The 16,319-nt window shown below is 40.6% G+C and overlaps 1 protein-coding gene across 4 annotated transcripts in view; it reads left to right on the forward strand.

Moving 5' to 3' along the window:
- The window catches only part of palmdb (palmdelphin b), a 77,799-nt gene that overhangs the window by 52,831 nt on the left and 8,649 nt on the right, over nt 1–16,319 (forward strand). For 3 of the 4 annotated variants that reach the window (XM_005462291.4, XM_005462292.3, XM_025910265.1), the window contains 2 exons: nt 13,427–15,791; nt 15,879–15,970. In XM_005462291.4, the coding sequence (XP_005462348.1) occupies nt 13,427–15,791; nt 15,879–15,970 (2,457 nt within the window). Of the gene's footprint in view, nt 1–4,792; nt 4,896–13,426; nt 15,792–15,878; nt 15,971–16,319 lie in introns of those variants that run through there. The other variant, XM_005462293.2, reaches the window with a different exon arrangement.

Consider the following 16,319-nt stretch of genomic DNA (forward strand, 5'->3'; position numbering starts at 1 on the left):
ACACGTCATCTGCCTTAAAGGCGTGAATAAAGGTTTCTTCAGCCAGGACACGCGAGGGCGTGATATCCCATACTTATGTGTTGTACCTCGTTCCTCTCCTTCAGGGAACAGAAGTTATAGACATAACTATTCGTTTCCTCTTCCTTCTAACGTTGATCATTAGCCCTCTGTTCTTGTTCACATTCAGATGCAGGTGATTTCTCCACAAGCACTGCTCCTCCCTGTCAATAACACATGCAGCCACTGCAGAGACAGCACAGTTTTTGGCCCTGAGTTGTACTGACAGTCTGAGGTGAAATGGAATGGAGACAACACAGTACCCTGTGGGGCTCTGAATTTCACATCACCAAATCACACACACAGTTTTATGGTACTCCACTGACAAAGCTCATTCTCAGATACCGTGGTCTGTCTGTCAGGCACTCATTGATCCATGAAATGGTGGATGAATTTAGTGAAATGTCCTGTAGCTTCTTCTCTCTCAGTATCAGTGGCTGAATGGTGTTTAAAGAAATCAAAGAAGGCGAGCCTCCCCAAAGACTAGCCTCTTTGGTGCATCCAGTCCCAGATTTGGTGTGTTTGCTAACTGCAGAACCTCTATAGATGTTTTCACCTTTGATTTTAGCTGGGTCAAGAAATACACTTCACACTTCATCACAAGTGCTGTGAGGGGAACTGGTGAATACTCATTAACTTCAGATGTTCCACTCTCTGTTAAGATGATCATGTACTGCTCCACTAATGTTGAGGTCTAATCTCTGAGCTGACGGAAAGTTCTAGGTACATTTTTACTGCACTAGCATTGTCAAATTGAAAAATGAAGCCGTAGCACGATGGAAAACAAATCTTACTGTATTTTCCTATGTTTATACTTCCCCAATAACCCCTGGCTGTAATGCAGCCCCAAACCATGGCACAGCCTTCTTAACTGTCTCCTGACTTCCACCATACACATCACTATCACTATCCAAACTGTCAACAGTCATATTGATTTGAACGAGCAGAATTCAACTTGAAGAGCAGAGCTGCCTGCGAGTGCCAGAATCTGCTCTCCAAGCAGACGCTGGTGTGTGTGACGGCTTTGAGTCCCGCTCTACATACGTATGTTGTTGCACATTTGTCAATGAATACCTGTGGCTGTGAATGAGATTTTTTTTTAACATAATTATCTTTTATCATGTGCCACTTTAGATACAGATATTATTCCATATACACTTTCAAAATGTGGTGAGATAATTTGGGAAACAGATCAGACCAAGGAGCACATTTTTTACTTGAGAAGATCACACAATGAGGGTAATGCTCCAGTCTTCATCAACAGTAACAGGGTGGAGCGTGTACCATGGTTTAGATTCCTCAGGATCTCCAAGGATCTGTCAAGGAAAGCTAACATCACAGCTCTGATGGATAAGGCACAGCAATGGTCACCTTTCCTAAGAAGGCTAAAAATGTCCCCCCTGCAGGTGCTGCCGACCAGCTACAGCTACACAGAGACCTTTTTCATATCCTAACATCTTCACACAGAAGCGGATCAGAAAACAGCTGCTTGGGTTAAGAGACTGAAAGATTTCTTGACAAAATTCCTTCACAGTGCTGTAAAAGACTCTCTGCCAGTTTTGATTGCAGTTTGCCGCAGATTGCTGCTAAGTGTGGCCCGACCAGTTATTAGGTTTACGGGGAATCACTTTTTCACTCAGGGCCACGTAGGTTTGGATTTTTTCCCCCTTAATCATAAACGGCTTCATTGTAAACTGAAGAACACTGTAAACTGTGTTAACTTGTGTTATCTTTGTCTAATATTTACATTTGTTTGATGATCTGAAACAGTCAAGTGTGACAAACATAGAAAAAAATAGATACTCAGGAAGGGGCAAACACTTTTTCACACAACTGTACATTTTGGTTAAGAATTTGCCACAATGTTACTGGAGGCCAAAGAGATGAGTAAGTATCTGGTTAGACACAAACACAAGCACCAGGAAGCTTACTGCAGTTCAGTTGTTGGGTATGGATGTCAGGAATGGTTTGATGTTTGTTATGAAAAGAATCTTTTAATGAAAATGTTGAAGCTTCTGGGATCTCAGAAACATGGAAGTGTCGTAAATCAATTTAACGTCCACCTGTGGGAGAATCCAGTAGCCATAGAAACGTGTCCTCTGAAAGTCTGTGGGTAAATCTAGGAAGAGCTCACACTTTCCTAAAGACTTCATGGTCTCACGTGCTAGTTTCATATCAAAAAAATATGCAGGCAATTTGTAAATGATGGTCATTATAAGAGACAGTAGTAGCTAGTATTAAATTTCTAATGTTAAGCCACACAACAATAAAGTAACAATTACTGTTTTTAATATGAAAGAAAATGAATCTTTAGCTGCTGTACAGGAGCACAAAACTCAGGCTTAAGCATGTGCAAAATGATCTTGTAAAACAAACTTTAATTAGTAAATAAGAATTAATAAGAACAAATAAGAAAAAACTCTTATTTCTTTTCAGCACCGTGGCCAGCTTGACAAAGAGTCAACCTGGCCAATTCATAAAAACTTAATGAATTTCTTCAGAAATAACATTTTAACCGTTAAAGAAATGTTTTCATTACCAACTCACATAACCATCTTATCATTATGAATACCCAGAATAGAAAAGAATAGCCCTTTATTGTCATTAGACATTTACAAAGAAATTGTGGGTGCTCCACACCAACTGTACAGGAATGAAATATAAACAGTAAGACCTGAGGAATAAATACAAAACAAGACAAAGACACACTTTGGAGAACAAAGTGCTTGGAAGCAGTGCAACAGACTAAGTATGTATGTAAAATATGTATGTAACTTTGTAATTTCAAAGTGTTGTCGCCTCTTGGCCAGGACTCCCTTGAAAAAGAGGTTCTTAATCTCAATGGGACTTTTCCTGGTTAAATAAAGGTAATAATAAAAAAAAAAAAGTCACAGTATTGAGTCCATATGTGAGTGGCCTGAGTGATGGCATTTACTCACACCATGGCTCAGATTGGTGAGGTGAGTGGGCAGGGTGGGGTGTGGGGGGATAGTGTTTGGTAACACTCCAAATGGCCCTGTGGAAGAGGCTGTTAGTGAGTCTGGAGGTGTGGGTCCTTATTGACCTGAGTTGCTGACTGGAGGGCAGCAGGTCAAACAGGTGTTGAGCGGGGTGCGAGGGCTCACCTGTGATGGCCCTGGTTTTCCTGAGACAGGAAGATCTGGCGATCCAGGGGCGTCAGAGGGCAGACAACGATTTTTTGGGGCGGTGTTAATGACCCTCTGTGCAGCCTTCCTGTTCTCAGTCGTGGCCCCTGAGTACCAAACACCAGCCAGGAGGAGAGCACGCTCTCCACTGAGGAGCAGTAGAAGGCCAGAATCAGCTTTTGGTCCAGGTTATTCTTCCTCAGGACAGAGAGGAAGTGCAGATGCTGCTGGGCCTTTTTTACCAGGGCGATGGTGTTATGGGTCCAGGTGAGATAGGCGGAGATGTGGGTGCCCATAAACCTGAAGGTGGAGCCAGATTCCACCCGTTCATATCTGTCTGTGCCTCCTGAAGTCCATTATGAGTTCTTTGGTTTTAAGGATGTTCAGCTTGAGGTTATTTTCTGAGCACCAGCCGGACAAGTTCTCTACCTCCACCCTAGTAAATGCTGCACTATGTCTGGTATTATGGTCTTGATCGCTGAGCCGTAGTCCATGAAGAGCAATATTTTCATGGACCGGCCTTTAAGGTGTCGCAGATAAATACAACAAAATAAAACCAGTACTGGTACCAAAAAAAGAAGAGTTATTCATAACACACGGGAAAAGACCCAGGGAAACTCTTAGAAATGGTGTCCAACCAGATGGGTGGTCTTACCTTGGCCTCAGTGAGATGTGACCAGGATATGTAATTCAATGAACATATTAAACAAATATGCAGAACTGCCTTCTTGTATTTGTGCAATATCCCTAAAATTGGAAATGTCCTGTCTCAGAATTATGCTGAAAACCTAGTTCGTGCACTTATTACAAATCACATTATCTTAAAAACTCCCTGAAAAGTCTTCAGTTAATCCAAAATGCTGCAGCAAGAGTCCTGACAGGGACTAGAAAGAGAGAGCAGATTTCTCCTGTTTTGGCTTCCCTTCATTGGCTTCCTGTTAAATCCAGAATTCAAAATCCTGCTCCTCACATACAAGGTCTTAAATAATCAGGCCCCATCTTATCTTAATGACCTTGTAGTACCATATCACCCTATTAGAGCACTTCGCTCTCGATCAGGCTTCAAATTTTCATTTTTGCTAAAGAATAGTTAGGGATGGATCAGGTGACCCTGAATCCTCCCTTAGTTAAGCTACAGTAGGATGATAGCATGATACACTTCATTCACACCTTTCTTTTCACACTGGTCATTTCACCTTGCATGTGTTGATCACTGTTCTGTGCTTGCTCACAGCAGGTTGTCTGATGGTTGGGGTTTTCCCTGTATTACTGTGGGGTCTATGGCTTGTTGTATAAAGTGTCTTGAGCCAACTGTTGTTGTCATATGGTGCTATATCAATAAAAACAAACTGAGGTAACCTGAACTGAATTTAATGTAGGTTTAATTTCAATATATACCTTGTGAAATTTAAATTCAACTCACTACATGTCCGTTCCTCCCAGAGAGAAAAAATAAGCACGTGTTTCAAATCAGTCCCAGTGTAGGATAGAACGTGTCCAAAAGGACAGGATGATCTCCTCTCAGCTTGACTGTGTTCATCAGAGAAAGCTCAAGTATTGGCTGCCTCCAGTGTAGCCCTCCTTCACCAGCTATCCAATCAGAGGCAAATGCAGCCAGGCAGAGCTGCCAGTATAAAGCTGCACTCAGAAACAGAGCAGAGCCCTCTGCATTAGCCTGCTACCCTCTGTCAGGTAGGTCCATTCACACACACACACACACACACACACACACAAAGTTTACCTTTGTTAGAGTGCAAAGTCACACCAGATTATCGACTTCATCTTCTAACATGGAAATGATGCTGTTTGTTATTGATGTGGATGTAGTGATGCTGCAAGCCTGCACCAGTCTGTGTGTGTGTGTACGTGAGTGTGTGTTTGTGTGTGTGTGTGTGAGTGTGTGTGTGAGTGTGTGTGTGTTTGTGTGTGCGGGGGGTCTGTTTAGGGGTTGCTTACCGGTCAGTAAGCAGTGAGGTTAAATTGTGGAGAGATGCTTTTGTTCTTTATGTTGTTGACAGTTTGGACTTGAGTGCTGACGTTACCTGTAAAACTCTCCAGAATTACAGATTTTATTTAGCCTTGTAAGTGAGTGTGCTTGGAGATATGCACGCTCACTCAGTACTCACAGTTATTCTTATGGAGTGTATACTGGTCTAGGTCTACGTATAGGAAGGAGTCCAGTGAGGTCATTATCTGCATTTCAGATTCAAAACAAGTGTGTGTGTGTGTGTGTGTGTGTGTGTGCGAGGTTGGATGAGTGGCTGTGTTTTAAATTCATTTGTATGAATTCCAATTCAATGATTTTTTCTCATTCTGCAGAAAGTGATTTAATCATCATGTAACACAGTACCATCAGTGATTGGGAACACGTTGTGTTGCCTCATTTTTATATTGATTAAAAAACTCTGAATAGAAATTCAGCAGCTCATTTGTGTTTTCCTTAAGATGGATATAGGAATTTCATATGCATATATAGGATACACAGTGCTATGAAAAAGCATTTTGCTGATTTGTCACACTTAACACACTTTCTGATCATCAAACAGATTTTAATATCTCTTTAGATAAAAATAACCTGAAATGCAGTTTTTCAATGAAAAGGGAAAAAAGCTTAGAAAAAAGGAAAAATGAATTCATCCCTAATAAATGGTTCAGTGGGCAAAGAGCCTGTTTCATGTGATGACAGAGCATCAAACTGAAGTCATTTTGTTTATCTGAGCCATACAGAGGTGGAGCTGCTGGGGCGTTTCAGATCATCGTCCTGCTCCATAACACAAGTGTGCTTAACCTTCAGGACATGAACTATTGGAAGGAGACTCGTAGGTTTCTGACATGTTCCTGATTTTCTTTAGATCGTGACACATTACTTGTTGATCTGTTATTCCACTAAACTTTGTCAGAAAGGTTCTATTTAAGTGATTTCTGGAGTCCACAGGTCTGCTAATAATCATACCTGGGTGTAGATCGTGCCAGGCATAATGAATGAAATCATTATGTAAAACTGAAATATGTAAGTGAGACAAATTTGCAAAAAACTAAGAAGTTATGAAAAGGGCAAATGTGTTTTCACAGCACTGTATGTAAACATGTCTGTTCTGGCTGCCACCAACGTGCTGAATGCTTATTATTAACATCATGTGTGTTCGTCTCATCTCTGCCTGCCCTTACCCCATGTTGTCCTGGCAGATGGCTGTGGAGTGATTTGTTATCATAAGTCACACGTGAAGAAAAAAAAACATAATCGGAGCAAATATTTTCATTTCACGAGTGCAACTGCTTGTAACTTCAAAAACCCACACATACAAGTCACATGCACAGAAAGCCAGCGTGTCTGCTCTGTGCACTTAGAGAGGAGTCCTGCTCAAAGCCAGGCTCTACTTTTAATGCACAGCTGTCCCATTCATCTGTACAGTATTACATAGCTTTCATGATTTGAAAAAACTAAACGAGGATCAGGTACGTCTAGCTATTGTAAACTCTGGTCAAAATACAGACATTTAGTCTGCAGCAAACACAGCAGACTGAGCATGAGAAACCTGCCCTAGAGTTCAACGTTTTTCAGTATTAAAGTAAAGCCAGTGATCAGTACATGCACACGTGCACAGCACAAATAACAGTCGCCAGACTTTACCTTCAAAACGTCAACAAATCATCAAAGAGACACAAAGTTACTGATAAGTAGCACAGATCACTCTTTCACAATGATTTTGGATTTTTTCATAAAAGGCAGATATTTCATAGTGAACTCTAATGTTATGTAGCATTAATATAACATTATTTAACTAATAAACTGTGGTGTGATTTGCCCACAGTGAAATAGTTCCAGCTGTGGTTTACAAGTATACAGAGTTTGAAGTATATTTTAACACATAACATTTGTACTTTTACTTCAGTAAAAGTGTCTTTTCACAGAATGTACATATACTATTACTACTTTTATATAGGATTTAGGATAGTTGATAATCAGTATTTGATCAAAGCGTTTTCTGGCTGTTTATGGAAACAATAATTACTAATAACCACAGATCAAAGTACTAACACAAACAGCTCTTTAATAACGGTCCTCTTAGTCTCTTTATGAACACTATTAAGATTTTAAATAAACAAATACACAAACTTATCAAACTTAAATTAAAATAACTATAAGAAATATTTGAGCAGTGACAACAGACAGCAGATAGATGGTTGGCATTTCCCTGTGGACTGTGGGTCAAAGGCAGGATACCAGAGTGATGGATGCACAGACACACTAAAGTTATTCTGCTCTGCAGTCGCACACAGATAGCCACAACACATAAAAACCTAACACAAGTAGCATGCAGTGGCTACAAGCATTGCATGTAATTTGTTCTAATATCCTTCAGATTTACACATGATGACAGCAGAAACCTGTTTAATCAGACAAATGAGCTCCTCATGAAAGAGAGCCAGTCACACCGTCCTCTCCTGTTTCCAGATGAAACACTGGAGCCTGAACCCACAGACAGCTGAGCTCTGGAGCCACATGTGTAGTACTGTGAAGCACACTCACCGGCAACATGAGCACGTCCTATATCTGATCACATTTTTAAAAATTCAGTTTGGTTAATTCACTAAGAAACAATTTTTCTGCTTTCTTGGGACTGATGCATGCTTCTCGTTATCCTAATTTCTGTCATGTAATCATGGAATAGTGTATAACAGATTAACAGCACAGCAGTGCAGAGGCTTCAGAACTTTAAAGGATTTTTTCATTTCCACAGCTCCACAGCAAACAATACCTGCTGGAAGTTCATATGGAAAACTTTATTTTCCAAATTGGAAACAAATACAGTTTAAGTGCTTATGTTGCTGCCAAGCTGTCATGTGATTTAATGCAGTAACACAAACTGTCCATCAAAGTGATCAGTTACATTAGGACCACCTCTTCCTTTGAGCTTGGCCTCCAAACATTGAACAAGAACGTTAAACTTCAGCAGCACATGCAGACACCTGCCTGCTTCTTGTTGTCACACGTAAAAGATGTCAAAAAGATCGTTAGTCCACAGCTGCACAGCCTTCCCTGATTCTGCTGTTTGTCTTTTTTTTTTCTAAGGGTTCGTCTGATGTGAATCCTGTTCTGATTTATAAAAAATAAAATGACTAAATATTAAAAGCCTGAAAGAAATCTGTTGCTGTTATATAAGCTGAACACCACTGCTGAAAGACTTCAAGGTCTTTCTTTTCTTCCAGATTTAAACCAATCACAGGTTAGCCCTTTGTGGAGGAAAAATCCTCATGACACGTTTCTGCATGTGTCAAACCCCACAATTATAAATGTGACATTTAAAGAAGAACCAAATGTTTGAGAGGTTGCTCAAGAAGTGTGGAAATAAATGGTTTAATGATAAGTAGACATTCATTTAAGATGATTACTCGAAAAGCTCTGTTTTCTTTCTTGGTTTTAGATACACAGTTGTATACAAATGGATTAGCATTTCATTTTATTGAAATCCAGTAGTTAATCCTGTAATTAATACTACTGTAAATTAATGCTGTAATCCATACTAAAGCACCTCAAGGTAACTTTGATTTGGCACTATATAAATAAAACCAAATTAATTTGAATTTATATTTGAGCTAAAGACCCGGAAATAATACAGAGAAAAAACAGAAAACCCCAACAATTAAATGACCCCCTATGAGCAAGCACTTTGGCGACAGTGGGAAAGAAAAACCCCCATTTTATCAGGAAGAAACCTCTGGCAGAACCAGGCTCAGGGAGAGAGCCATGGCCGACTGGGGATGAGGGGAGGACAAAGCCACTGCTTAGAGATCCCATGTACAGCCAGTGTTCTGTGTACAGAGGAGGACAGTTTGCTGAATGTTTGATAAAATGAAAATCATCAAAACAATGAATGAAGGAATGTCTTTTTCAGAATCATTAAAACACCCCATAATTCCTTCAAACATACAGAATTAATGCCAGCGGCAGTGAACTCTGTTCTGGCCTAACATCATACTTCCTGTTAAAAGGGGGTGTTTCTTTCCCACTGTCACCAAGGTGGTGTGGTAGTTGCGTTAGTTTTTCCCAACAATTACAATCCTTCTATAGATGCAACACATATATGGTGCTGATGAAATGCATCTGAGAGAACATGAAAAAGAACAACACAGCTGGATTCAAAACATTTTTGTACTTCCTTTTTAAAAAGGAAATTTGGGGATTTCACAAAATCTATCCAACACATCCGTGACTATTGTTGAGTTTATTTTTTATACTAACATGAAGAACGCTTTCAGAAAACAAACCCATCTGTATCAACTGAATATAAAAAAACACACAAAGCTGTGCATCCAGTGGTCAGATAATCAGATAGTTATTTGTCTTGTGTTCTCTGACTGCTTCCAACACTTTTGTAGAGTGTCCTACAAACCCCAGCATTACAGCTACTAGATGGATTTGGTCCAGTGCAGCTAACCAACAATGAAAAACTAATTACTGCTCAAAGAGATGATGAAAGTGACAATCAGACTGGACAGTATATCCTTGCCTTTTTTTAAACACAAAGCTTATTGCTACAGCCAGGGATGAACTAAAAGTGACACCCGTCAACTGCTTTTTAGTTTTAGCTTCCCTGTTTTCCACTAGAATCTAGGTTCTGTCATTAACATCAGCTGTAACCATCCACCGACATTGTGTATTGTCTTAGATCCAGCTTGTGTTAAATCTGTGACAGGTTTTAGTGTAGGGCTCCATGATGTAAATTAGACTTAATACATGTCGTGTTTCGTGTCCACTTTAAGTACAGCACTGCTTCCAGTCACATTTAACAGGCTGCTGATGAGTTGTTGCGGGGGAGGTGGAAGTGGAGGAGGTGACAGCTGAGCATTGCAGTATAAGTGCCAGGCCTTTCAGTGGTTACCATAGCACCAAGTCTGTCGCATTCATGTGTCGTTATAGGAGAGTGTGTGTGTGTGTGTGTGTGTGTGTGTGTGTGTGTGTGTGTGTGTGTGTGAAACCTTCCACTGGCAGTCTTTGCCACTGTGACTATGCAACTGCAGACGAAACCAGATAGAAAGCAATTTGTTTCATGGTCCAGGAAGGTAAGATAAGACTGAAACACAAAGACGGGATATTCCAGAAACACTGAACTCAGCTTTGAGGACCTGAATATTACAAAGTGACTAAAGTACAATTAAATATTACTCCTTGTTGGTCCCAACAACATGATTTAAGATGACCTCATTCAAAGTACAATCGGGAGGCATTTTAGCCACATGTTAAACAAGCATCGCTAACAGAACCTAAAACCTATAAAGGGCTGTGATCCCAAACCATACCCCACCTCGAAAAGTTAAACCTTACAACACACCAAGACTACACGGTAAATTTATACAGTTAAAGAAGGAAAAGAGAGGCATAAAGTTCACAAGTTTTATTGTCAAAGTTTCTAAGGACCTGTAGGACTTCCCAGTGAGCAAACAGGTGTTGGCCAGCATGTGAAGCATCCTTTAAAATACTTTCTCACTCTGGAAAGTTACGGCCGGTGTTGGCAGTATCTTCCAAGAAGATGCAGCTGATGATATTTTGTGCTATTTATACTCTTTGAAGAGCCATTTTTGTCTCCTGCTAGACGGAAAGAAAAACTCAATTTGTTTCTTGTTTTTGATTCATTATTTTCTGTCTATATACATACGTTGCCTACCTCGTTTGTAGCAAGTAGCTGACTGAGTTATTCTTGCCTTCTTATCAGCTCACAGCAGTCTGGCCATCCTCCTCTGACTTCTGACATGAACAGGGGAACTGCTGCTCACTGAATATTTTCTCATTTCAGACCATTCCCATGGTTATACATCAATAGTGTCTGAATTACTCATAGCAGCTCGTCTGCATCAACAATCATCTTTCTTCTTTATGCTGATGCTTGGTTTGAACTTCAGCGAGCTGTCTCAACTGTAGCTACATGCCTACACACTTTGAGTTGCTGCTGTTTTCAGACTGTATATATTTTCTTTGTCTGTTTTCTCATGCATATAGTTCCACATGTATCATTTGCTTCTCTCAGTGCTATCAGTTTTGTTTCAAAAAATCCTTCACGTTTCATTTTTCTGTCTGAACAGTTGAAGACCAACTCTGAGGCAATCACACAAGTTACCATCATGTGTGGAATATACCAGGGTGATGCACTGTTCCCCGCTGTTGATCTGCACAGGCCTCAGCCCTCTAAGCCAGCAGTCCCCAACACCCGGGCCATGGGCCTTGAGAGTTGAGCCTCGGGCGTGAAATTTATGGTTTTCAGGGTTTTTACTGTTAACTCGGTTTCCCTGGGTCTTTCCCGTGTTGTAGTTGTGTCTTATTTTGAAAGAAATGTTTACATGTTACCATAGCGACCAGAGAGCATTGAGGGGCAGAGAGGAGGATGTTACTCTCAATGTTGTTGGTGCATTTCAGGAGGACGCTGCTAATAAAGTTACACAATCACACAGTGAATTCACGTTTATTTACAAAATACTGCAGTTTTTGTCTTGGTGGTATCATTTTATTTTGTTGTATTTATGTGCGACACCTTAAAGGCCGGTCCGCGAAAATATTGTCTGACATTAAACCCGTCCGTGGCGCAAAAAAGGTCGGGGACCGCTGCTCTAAGCCAGCCCATCACTGAGAGTGGATATAGATTCAGGAGTGGAGTAACCATCTGCAGCCTGTAGAAAAATGTACCGAGACAGTCTTGTTAAAATCTGCTGCTATCTACCAGGGTGATGAAGACGAAATGAGGGTGGATGTTTCTGCAGTTGCCTCAGGGTGCTTTATTTTGTAAGGTAACGACCCTACAACAATACAAAGAAAACAGAGAAAACCCAACAATCATATTGTGCCCCTTTGAGCAAGCACTTTGGTGACAGTGGGAAGAAAAAACTCCTTTTGAACAGGAAAAAACCTCTGGCAGAACCAGGCTTAGGTTCTGCTGCAACAGGAGAAAGACACCCTGTGGAAGGGAGCCAGAGATTAATGATAACTAATGACTAAATACAGAGTGCTGTATAAACACATAGGGAGTTGACAAGGTGAGGGCCCTGACAGTGGCCATAGTAGTTGTATTGGTTATCAGAATCAGAATACTTCATTAATCTCTAAGGAAATGATGTGGGTTACAGTTGCTCCAAGACCATAACAGACTAAACTAATTAAATAATACAATATGTTACAGAGTTTACAAATTTAAAAAATAACGCTAATATATACAAATTGCTCAATTGTGTGTATTACCCACAGGATGATATGGTACTATAAGGTCATTGAAATAGGATGAGGCCTGATTATTCAACACCTTCTATTCAATGAGAAGTATTTTAAAATGTGTGTGGCAGAATGGGCCAAGATCACATCAGAGCACTGCATGTGACTAGTTTCTCCATACAGGAGGAAGCTTGAAGCTGCCGTCATCAACAAAGGCTTTTGTGCAAAGGATTAAATAAATTTTAGTAAGCATGTTCAATATCTTTTTTGTGTGTTATTTCTAATTACAGTTTTAATGACAGGAAAGTTTGCAGCTTAAATACATGCACAATTTATGCTATCCTTCAGTGGCAAAGCTAAGAAGGCACTGCTGTGGCTGATATTTTGAATGTTAATGTATGTAGGAAGTACCATACTGACATTTGTAATCGCAGTTCTCACTTTGTCTATTTGTTTAACAAACATATTTACACGGACAGACGTGCACACACAGACACACAGGGAGGGTTTAAAGTCTCTTGTATTGTACACATTTCTGTCACACTGTTTATACTTTATTTGTCTTTATTGTTTGGTTACTTGTTTAATTAAACAGCATGTATAGGGCTTATGGTCTGAACATGCTACATTTTCCTATGACATTATTTAGCAAAAACACTGCAAACATGACTTGATTTTTTTTTTGACAGATAAAGCTGCAACACAAGATTTAAGACACATTTCCTGATGTAGCAGCAATCAGCCCCTGCAAAGCTTACTTAAAGTGTGTGGTGGTACCCAGATCCAGTCCTGTAGTCTTACATAAGAGGTAGACATAATAGACAAAAAAAAACTCTCTAATTTAGCTGTTTTTTATATGCTGCCTGTCTTTCTGCACAGAACAACAGAGGAAACAGAGAAATGAATTCCAACACACATGCACCTATATATGTCTGTGTGTGTGTATTTATGGCTAAAACAAACAAACAGCAATTCTCCGTTCTAAAAAACAAATCTTTCCTTCTCTTATTCTCTTTTTACTCAGAAAGCTACCTCAGTGGATAGAGAGGCAGATGGAAAGGAACTGAATAAAGGTTGCAGCACAGCTGAGGATCACAACTCCATGTCCATCACCATGGAAACAACAGAACAATCAGCGTTGGAGATGGATTGTGAAGTGGATGTTGGTATGGCTGATTCACCTAAGCAACAGGATTTCATTGCAGATGACGAGCTCGTTTATTCAGCAACACCGCCATTAGTCTCAGAGTCCCCGTTGGAAATGGTAACGCTCGACACTTTATTAACTGACATGCCAAGCAGTAGAGACGGGAATGACAAGCTTGACTGCTCTGACCCCAATGTCTGCACTGAAACGACTTGTCAGAATCAAAAAGAAGCTTTGATTTTGGAGCCGGGCTGTGAAGAGCTCAGCAGGAATGAATCAGTCACCTCATCTGTGTCCGACCCACTCTCCAGTGTAGACAGTGTGTGTGAGAATGACCCCCAACATAAGAGGAGGAAAACACCAGAACAAGACCCTGAGCTAGAACAAGATGCTGTACCAGTACAAAGCCCAGAGCCTGGTGAAGATCCTGAGGAACTAAGTCTTGAACTACAGCAATACCCTGAGCCAGAGCCGTTCCCAGAATCAGCGCAATACCCTGAACCAGTACTAGACCTTGAGCGAGAGCCATTCCCAGAATCAACGCAATTCCCTGAACCAGTACTAGACCCTGAGCTAGAGCCATTCCCAGAATCAATGCAATTCCCTGAACCAGTGCTAGACCCTGAGCTAGAGCCATTCCCAGAATCAATGCAATTCCCTGAACCAGCGCTAGACCCTGAGCTAGATCAGTATCCTGACCCAGAGCCTGGGGCTGTTGACAATTATCTGCATTCTAAACAAGATGGCTATCTAAATCTGGAAATATATAAAGACCCAGAGGCCCAAGAACTCATATTAGAACCATCCGTCAAAGAGGAGTCTATGTTAGCACAGTGCATTAGAGAAGAAGCTTTGTCAGATGTCTCCACTGAATCCTGCCATGAACCTGGTCCTGATGAAATGGAAGAATGCCTGAGAGTTGAGATTGCAGCAGCTTCCTCAGATAGTGAGACGGATGAAAAATGGAGAACAATATTCTCCTCTTCTATTAATAAAGAAGATGATGATTCATATTTGGATAGTCTTCAGTTGAGTGCCCAGGAGCTCTTTGTACAAAAAGCTGAGATGACAGGTGTTGAAGAGCAAGACAGCAACACTTTTCATGAAGTGTGTTTTGAGGTCCCGCAAGTGGAAGACGTTCTCGAACAGCCCGAGGTTAACATTCCTTTTCCCAGCCCTTCACAAGAGGTTAAATATAACCCGTTAGGCCTTCAAGGCTTGTCTAAAATATCTGAAGATGAGAGTGAGAATGGTAAAGATGCTAATTATAACCACATCATTCACCAACCACACATCAGTGTAGATGCAGTCAAGAAGCTACCTAAAGACTTCTGTGTGATACAGGAAACCAAGAGTGAGAATGTTAGTACAGAGCACGTGGACTTCCAGCTGGCTCGTAAACAGTGGCGGGAAATGGAGGAACAAACCAAAAACAAGGTAGTCTTACCTACAACCAAGCAGCTGAGCTTCCACGGCAGCCACAGCTTCATGTACACTCCAGTACGCAACATTGACAGACCTCACAAGAAAGCACATGATCTGGAAAACTTAGATCTGGTTGGGGAGTATCCTCACACCCAATTTAGCCCCTGCTCAGAGGATTCTGGTTTGGATGATTCCAGTTACAGGTCCCCTTATGATGACCAAGAAACAGTTGAAAGGGATATTCGCATATCACTGGAGAGGGAAGAAAATTTCAAAAGGGAGAGGGGCCTTTCCAGGATGGGCAAATCCACTGATTGTGCACCATCAAGAAGTATTCCTAGATCAATAAGCACTCCATTGACGCCGTCATTCATCATCACCTCCTCACCTACCAAGGAACCATCGAAACATGAAATGTCAGCGAACAATGTAATTATTCTGGACCCTAGCAATGATTTTACCTCTAGTCCCAGGCATGTTAAAGACAACATGAAAGCTCAGTCTAGTGAGTGGCACTCCAAAGAGACCAGCTCCAGTGTCATCATCCTGGAGACGTCCAATTTGATTATTCGCAGTGCCTCTGAGTTCTCTCTCAGTAAAGCATGTGAGCAGCCCCAGGAAAAAATGTTCCTGAACAACCCATTTTTCAAACTACGTTCAAGAAGCACAATATCCTTGGTGGATGAAGAGATCAAGATGGTAAAGCAGAGGGAGGATGAGCTAAAAAAGGAGAGGGAAAATCTGTATGCCAAAGACAGGTTCAGTGCAGAAAGAGTATTGTCAAATCGCATGGAAACGTTGACCTTTAATAACTCAGGTATGGTAGCATTATATTCACCATGCATGTTTTTTCCTCCATTTGCGTACATTAAAGCTAATTATCAATTGTGGTGTTTCTTATTAGTTGATGTTCCTGTGAAATGCAAGTCGTCTCCATCTTCACCAATGAAAACCACCCACAGGATGGATCGTGCTGCTCTATCATGTGATCACAGAGTGAGTTCTTGATAAAACATCGTTGAATTTTTTTTCATCAACCAAAACATGCAATTTCATGCTTTGCATTTTGTATTTGTATTGTCATTATGAAACCTGACACTGGATAAATAAGCTCAAATAAAATGTGCTTATTGTCTCATTTATAGTGTAAATAAGATATGAGGTGATTGTTTGTGTGTTTTCATAAATACAATTTTTTTTATTGTAATTCTTGGTTAATTCAGGCATTTACTAGTTAAGTAATTTGTGTGACCTCACCTAACGTGAGGACTATTTTTGCCTTATAAAGATTTATAAATAAAATGAAAGTGCCTGGATTAATGTCTCTCTGGCCTGTGTCCAGACA

This window comes from Oreochromis niloticus, linkage group LG9, assembly GCF_001858045.2.
Source record: "Oreochromis niloticus isolate F11D_XX linkage group LG9, O_niloticus_UMD_NMBU, whole genome shotgun sequence".
Classification (NCBI taxonomy): Eukaryota; Metazoa; Chordata; class Actinopteri; order Cichliformes; family Cichlidae; genus Oreochromis; species Oreochromis niloticus.